The following is a 7,610-nucleotide window of genomic DNA, read 5'->3' on the forward strand; positions in this document are numbered from 1 at the left end:
GGTGCAGCTCTCTACCAGACTGTGGGAAAAGCTCTGTTCAGGTCAGGTGATCACTTCACGGTCCAAAGCATGCATTAGGAGGCCACGCCCAGTGCGTCTGAGACAGGTTTATTAAACGTTTGACAGGAAACACGATGTACAAATGATTTAAGACCAATTGTCTCTTGACAAAATCACCAGGAGGGTACATGAGCACAGTGTTCAGATCAGTAAAGCTCCTGTTTCTTTAATGTATTGCATCTCGTGCAGGCTTTTTTCCCCAGCCAGGTTAGTTATGACAGAAAAAATAATAATAAACACAAATCAGACAATCACGGAAAATAGAAAAAAAAAGACAAATAACACCTATACAATGGAAAAGGCCCGTTATTTTTTCTCATCCTGACCAAACCATGCAAATGTGATGAGCTTTGTTTTTCAGATAAAAGCACTTTACATGGAAATGAAAAAAACAATCAGCAAATTAATGGATAAAGCTTCCAAAGCATGATTTTTGTTGTCGTCCTGAGTACTTTGCGATATAAGGCAAAGTGGGTATTTGCCATGGCTCAACCTCAGAAACTCTTGGCCTCTGCTCGGAGAGGAGCTCTGCAGCTGAGATTTAGTGCTGTTTAATTAGAGGTTCCCTGATATGACCTATACTCGAGCACTCCAAAATACCAAAAACCAATGTGTGTACTTCTTGGCTTTTTGGTCGACTAAGTTTATTCCAAAGCATTTTCTGGAAAATATCATTTGTAGATCAAAGTTAATAAATTGGTATCCTCTCATCCATTTCATAACAAAAGAAACAAAAAGAAAACCTTTATTATATAAGTGTGCTGGTATGAGTTTTTAGTATTGCAGCCCATTATGATTATTTAAACTAATATTAGGCCAATACCCAAACAACAACGGTATACAAGCAACATAAAGTGTGCATAGCGCACACCGGGAAAATAGTCTTCATAGTAATGAAGAGCATCATTTTTAAAGCATTGACTTGAGCAGTAAAAGGCAAGAACAAATACTGCAGATCTGTCGGAAAGAGCACAGAATCTGCGAGGGGATATAAGGGTCTAGAGGTAAAACAATTAAGATTGCTGCTAGAATGGAAGTGAGAGGCTCAAGGCAAAAAGGAGGATGCAAGTCGGCTGCTGAAGGTTCGACGTTCCGAGCAGGGAGGGGAGTCAGCGGAGGTCGCTCTCATCGTCCTGTATGGTCTTCTTGATGCGCAGAAGCATGGTGGTGAGCCACTGGTCCAGCCGGGAAATGGTATCGAATTCCTTCACCTGAGAACATGAGCAGGAAATATACTTATTTAATGCAAATCATATTATATTTTGCATCCCATGCATGCACTCTATCGTATATTTGTTTTTATTGTTATACTGTCTAACAATATCATATTATACTTCTATTGAGTTGCTATACAAACAACACTAAGTATCATCTCTTAATCACAGGAAAAAGTTTTCGATGTGCTCGGGCTGCAGCTTGAAGTTGGAGTGAGTCAAGAGGCGCGTTCACACCAAGTACTTTTCCCACAAAATCCCCGGCCGGAATTCCCCGGAGTTAGGGACTGGCTTCAGTAGAAGCTGCTGGGACTCCCATCAGCTTCTACTGAAGCCTTCCGAGTAAATAGCCAGAACGCCGACACCTCCTCATCTCCACCGCTCCCATGTTTTATTTTGTGTTGTCATAAGTTAGTCTCTCTGCGTTTCTGCGCTGGGCTAATGCTAATGCTAATAATGCAATGCGAGGATAATAAAATGGCGGCTTCACAAAAGTTTTTGGGAGTTTGACGGGGTGTGGTTTGCATTCCGCCCAGCCAATCAGACACAGGAACCTTTTTCTCCCACGAAAGTCCCTGCTCTCTAGCAGGGACTGAAAAGGGGTTAAAAAAGGTTCTCTAGAACTAATTTAGTTCCTAGGACTTTTTGGTGTGAACACAACTAAATCGTAGTTCTCAGGAACCTTTGTGGGAAAAGTACTTGGTGTGAACGCGCCTTATGCCTGCATTTACAGTAGCATAAGAGGTGTAAAACATTCCATGAAAATGTTACAGCCTTAATGAATTTTAGACTGATTAAATGTTAAACGTTTAGGAAGGAATTGCCTTACCGCCACCTACTGGACTGATGTGGAGCAGTAGCTTGGCAGAAAAAACAAAATTCTTAAAGATTTTAGAGTTGCTTCGTAAATTAAAATTGTGTTTGATTTAATTCTGAGTGACTTTATCTTTATTTCTCTTCCACATGCGTTTTTCTGAATATTGTATAGATGCTTTCATATGTCCTTCAGGCCACAGTATTCTTGCAAAGTTTTGCGTATATAGTCCTTTATGATCGTTATAACACCTAACACTATTTGTATGTCAGTTAAATGTTGTTTTACTGATTTACTTAATCAGTGCGTCTACCTTGTTATTTCCTTTTTAAATGAGCAGGAACCCAAAGGAATTAAATTCAATGCCTATATGATGGACAATTTATCGACAAAGAAGACATTGAGGGACTACTTGCACTCACCGAGTCAGTATAGGCTTCCAGGTTCTGTTCTTCATAGGCATCTAGAAGTTTCTGGTTGGATAAAAACAATAATGAACATCAGGAAGGCTGCTTGAACACAGAAATACACACTGGGGGTAAAATAAACTGAGATGCTAAGAAACAGGCTATAATTCACTGTCTGCATTACACAATAGATTTATGACTCATGCACCAAATAGCCTTTATTTCCCCAAAATCGTTTGCAGGGCAGGCTGGTGCTTTTGTTTTACCATGCTAGGGGCGTAGAACGTTGTTGAGGCAGATTTAGAATGAGAACTTAGTAAATCATCTTCTTCGTATAGTTGTAAGGTTTATCTCAGCTCTTAATCCCCCTTGCCTCTGTATATCTAAATGCTTTTGTTTGTGAGTTTTAAAGACTTAATAACATCGAAGCCTACCTTCAACAGTTTGCATTCTCTAGCGTCTGAGAAAGCCGGGAACATCTCTTCATACTTCTGCACGGCGAGCTGGGTGACAAAGAGCATCATTATTAAGCTTGTGTTACACCAGGTATTGATGTAAACAGGTTATAGTGCTTCTGCTTACTTTTGCATTCAGCATGTCTACGCAGAAGTGACAGAGCGCTGCCTTGAAGAAGTGATCCTTGGCACTGTATTTCAGGAGCGTACTGTCCATCGCGTGGGTTCCGACCTGAAATCACAACAGCACAACTCATGTTTGTTGTTGTCAATAAAAGCGAGTAAAATCATGTTAAGATAATGGTCCTGGTGCTGAGTGTTTTCTCACCTGTTCATAGATCTCGATGGCTTTCGGATACTGCTCCAGCTGAGCTGCGTACGTTGCTACTTTCAGAAGGCACTTGTTTGCTGAGCTGAAAAAGGAAAATGTATGTATTTAGGCCTAGTGTATTTGCGGACATCACAACTCAAAGACTACCATTTTACTGAACTTGTAATCGTAAAAGTTTATTTTATTTTTGTATACATTTATTCTTCTATTTCAATATTAGTAGCTACAGACAATTTATGAATCTGACAAACAAATGCGTAGAAGCGGGAGGGCAGAAAGCATAGCTTATACAGAAAATAGCCCTCCCGTTATTCATCCAGTAGCAGGATAAAGACAACATTTAAGCCGTGTTCACACCGCAGTACTTTTCCCACTTTAGTTCCGCGATAGTTCCGAAATGTCGCGTTCACACACCAAAAAAAGCTGTGACTAAAATTAGTTCATTAGAACCTTTTTTACTCCCTTTTCCCTCCCTGCTAGAGAGCAGGTACTTTCGGAGAAAAAGGTTCATATGTCTCATTGGCTGGGCGGAATGCAAACCACACCCCGTAAAACTCCCAAAAGGTTTTGTGAAGCCGCCATTTTATTATCCTCGCATTAGCATTATTAGCATTAGCATTAGCCCAGCGCAGAAACGCAGAGAGACTAACTTATGGCAATACAAAAGAAAACATGGGAGCGGTGGAGTGATGAGGAGGTGTCGGCGTTCTGGCGATTTACTCGAAAGGCTTCATTAGAAGCTGCTGGGAGTCCCAGCAGCTTCTACTGAAGCCAGTCCCCAACTCCGGGGACTTCCGGCCGGGGACTTCGGGTGGCAGTATACGCCGTGAAGTTGTTTGCGGCCTGCCAGTAAACCCAAAGCAGAAGAAGAAGAAGAAGTGACGTCAGCGGCTTCATTTGCCTAATCCTCCCCCAGGAACCTATTCCGGTGTGAACGCGATCTGTACTTAGTTCATGAGAACTAAAGAGTTCTCATGAGCTAAGTTCTGATTAACCTTTGTGGGAAAAGTACGTGTGTGAATGCGCCTATTCAATACGTAATTAAATAAGCACACAAATAAACAAAATTCTATATATACACATACATATGTACACATATACATACACCCATTTAGGTAGATGCACAATTCAAATATAGTGCTTTCATTAGGGGGAAATAACCATTACACCCTAAAATGAGCAAAGAGAAAACATCTGAAATATTGCTGATCTGACACTCACCTGGTGGATTCTTCCCCCTTGTAATAATCTGCCGCCTGTTCGTAATGAGCAATGGCCTGGAATAGAAAATGGACATAAGAGAGAGATATTATAAAAGAACAGCTATTAGTTGTAATAAGAAGTACGTAAGAGTCTACCCAGGAATGAATACAATAAAAGGTAATAAAGGTGAAGACTGATATCTGACCTTGTCTATGTCCACCATCTCAGTCTCATATATTTCAGCTATGGTGATGTGATGCTTGGCTGCGATGGTGAAGCGGCCCTAAAGCCCCGGATAAAAAAACACAACAAAGAAGAGATTGAAGGGTCATGTTAAGTAAATATTAGGAATGTTTAATTAATAAACAAAGAAGAGTTTGCACACTCACCATGTCAGTGTAAATCTCAATAGCTCTGTTTAAGCAGTTTATTGCCTCTGTTGAGAAAAATAATAATATGTAAAGCACAATTATTTAGTGAATTTACATCAATAAAAAATTACTTTTTATTAAATTAACAAAATGATTAGCCACCAGCTGTGCAATATGCAAGGTTCAAGGCTACAGTCAAATGCTTTCATCTTTCCACAATCCCATTTTCTCACAGTGGGAAGCGGCATGAATTTTGCTGTTGAAGCTCTTCGCCTTGAAGACCTTAATGACATCAGCTGACTTCATGGACATGGTCCACTGGAACTGGTACAGCAGCCTTTATGTGAGCTGAGCACTCATATACTCCTGAGGGTGGTGAGGATGAATAATGATTACCTTGAGGGTCTGCTTTTTTGAAGGCGTTTCCAGCATCTATGAAGTTAGTCGCTGCGTCGTGTTTGCTCTGCATCTGGAGGTGGAGGTTAGCGGCTTGGGAGAACGCATTTCCTGCAGCTGGAAAGAAAATATTACATGTTGGTAGGATTTAAAGACGTCACAGACCTAAACACGGAGAGAAGCAATCAATACATTTTCAATCAATCTGAAATAATTATTCTTACCACACCAATTCTTGGCCATTTTGTACATGTTGGCTGCCCTCACGAACATGTCACAGGCCTCTTCCAGCTTGGAGGATCCCCCCCTGTGGGTCAACACATTTTCAGTTAGGCAACACTCACACTGAGTATGACATTGAGAATATCAAGTGCTGTAATAGTTTATTACTAGATATTGATAACAAAGATACTTATTAAACGTATAGTTTCGTTCCTTGTTTATGATTGGCTAAGCCGTGTTCAAGGTTGTTGTAAAAGCGTTATAAACAAACAGCTGTGACTTCATTATGAAAGTAAGTGTGAAATAACCACTCACTGTTAATTCAGTTAAAAACGGTCATAAGACGTTCAGAAAAGTCCTACTGAAAGTATTACAATTAAACATAATGATGTTGTTATTTGTTTTCAAAAAGACGCAATTGAAATTATTAATTTGGAACAATTCTTTATCATTAAAAAATTGTTATAAACATATTGGAATAAGAACCTTTTTTATGATCAATACCTTGATATCCATTTAAATCGAATTATGCATACAGACCCATTTGATCATAACACACACACTTTACTAAACATTGTTTTTGTTATTATTTGTATTATTATTTTAAGCTATATCTGCACTGTACCATAATATTTTATATTAAAATGTTATAATACTTTCTTACTATGTTATATTTCTAATATGTTGCTATATTGATACAGCAAATACAGACAGCAAGTATCATTATCAAATCACATTATATATTAGTCTGTTTTACAATACTGACTTTTTATGTACCTGCACTAATTTCTGTCTGCAACACCTGAATGTCCCCTCTGGGGGGCTCATTCTTTTTTCTACCTGAATGCATGTAAGTTTCTGAGTAAACAGAGCCTCACTTTAATATTTTAAGCTGATTTGGATTGTTACATCCATCCTCTAATATGATAGTGGGTAAGGGTTTCATTTGTTTGAGATGCACTCACAACTCCGTCCCAATCTGTTATTGTAAACAAACGTGATGAACATGTGATCTGCACCTACAGGCTGAGTGGCATTGCAAGATGTTCCATGTAGATGACGCTATAGCAGCAATATTACAATAATAATCAGTGTAAAATGTGAATTACTTAAAATGCTAACCGGTTGACTTTGATCAAAGCGCCTGATGTAGTACAAACGTGTCATTGTGTAACTAAGTGTCATCCACTGCTGTACACAGCTACATGTTAGCCTCACTTCTTCTTTGTTTGACAGTGATCTGAACGAAGATAAGGCTACATATTCAGCTTGACTGCAGCGTTAACACCACTTGAATCACATTGACCACAACAGCTTATTTTGAGATAAAACCAGCCCAAGTGTTGCAGTGGTGTTGATTTGTTTAAGTCCAGCCTTCTACAGCCTTCTTCCGCTTAGCTGGCCTTTAGCTTTGACAGGTTAGCAGAAGCTAGCTGAAAAACTCACCCAAAGATCGCTCCGAAAAACGACTGCGAGGATTTCATCTTCTTCTCAGCCTCGGCCATCAAAGCCGTGGCTTCTTTTTCTTTCCCGCTATTGTCCATTTTTCGTGTCACTGCTCTGTGTGCTGAGGGAAGAGCGAGGAATTGCGAAAGTCAACAAACTTGTTATGAGAGCTAAGAGCAGCGGGTTGACTCTGTCACGTCACCTGCCGCAAAGTAAACCCTGTCAGAGGAATGGGGGGCTGCTGCGTTCAGGTGCTCTGAAAGAAAATCTGGCTTCCATCTATCTCAGATTCACAGTCGTGGAAAAAGTACTGAGATATTCTTAGATGAACTGAGAATAAATACTTAGTGACAAAGTACGAGTATGGTGATAATGGTATAATAATAATAAGTATGCAAAAAGTCCGTGCATAACGTCCCATTTCAGAATAATGTATAGCCTTTTATATTATTGCATTATCATGCATTGTTGTGTACACAAATTCAAATTAGTAAAAAAAAAAAGGGCCTGGTTTCAAATACTTTATCTACTGCTCGGTAGCTTGTTGACATACATCATTATTTATTGTTGGAAATATTACATATTATTAATCTGAATTTGAAAATCAACCTGTAAATATAGTTAGGAAATAGTGTAAAAATCTAAATTTGCCTCTGAATATTGTTGATAAGAAATATACAACGGCGTAAAG

The 7,610-nt window shown here is 39.3% G+C and overlaps 1 protein-coding gene across 1 annotated transcript; it reads right to left on the reverse strand.

Moving 5' to 3' along the window:
* Nucleotides 1-92: 92 nt before the first annotated feature.
* napab (N-ethylmaleimide-sensitive factor attachment protein, alpha b) lies at nt 93-7,141 on the reverse strand. The gene is made up of 11 exons (XM_079675574.1): nt 6,920-7,141; nt 5,476-5,558; nt 5,252-5,368; nt 4,874-4,920; nt 4,690-4,767; nt 4,503-4,558; nt 3,279-3,363; nt 3,078-3,182; nt 2,930-2,998; nt 2,511-2,561; nt 93-1,271 (listed from the first exon to the last, which is right to left on the reverse strand). Exons 1-11 carry the CDS (start codon nt 7,015-7,017, stop codon nt 1,170-1,172), a joined length of 891 nt encoding a protein of 296 aa, XP_079531700.1. The 5' UTR covers nt 7,018-7,141; the 3' UTR covers nt 93-1,169.
* Between the last annotated feature and the right edge of the window lie 469 nt (nt 7,142-7,610).

Source organism: Notothenia rossii (genome assembly GCF_949606895.1).
Source record: "Notothenia rossii genome assembly, chromosome: 4".
Lineage (NCBI taxonomy): Eukaryota > Metazoa > Chordata > Actinopteri > Perciformes > Nototheniidae > Notothenia > Notothenia rossii.

What these genes read in the sequence shown, in the direction of transcription:
- napab (XM_079675574.1), bottom strand. Translation starts at nt 7,017, where the DNA reads ATGGACAATAGCGGGAAAGAAAAAGAAGCCACGGCTTTGATGGCCGAG. An exon ending in AAGGGGGAAGAATCCACCAG is followed by an intron (nt 3,364 to 4,502) that starts GTGAGTGTCAGA and finishes TTCCTTTTTCAG; the next exon opens with CTCAGCAAACAAGTGCCTTC. An exon ending in TAGACATGCTGAATGCAAAA is followed by an intron (nt 2,999 to 3,077) that starts GTAAGCAGAAGC and finishes TTTGTCACCCAG; the next exon opens with CTCGCCGTGCAGAAGTATGA.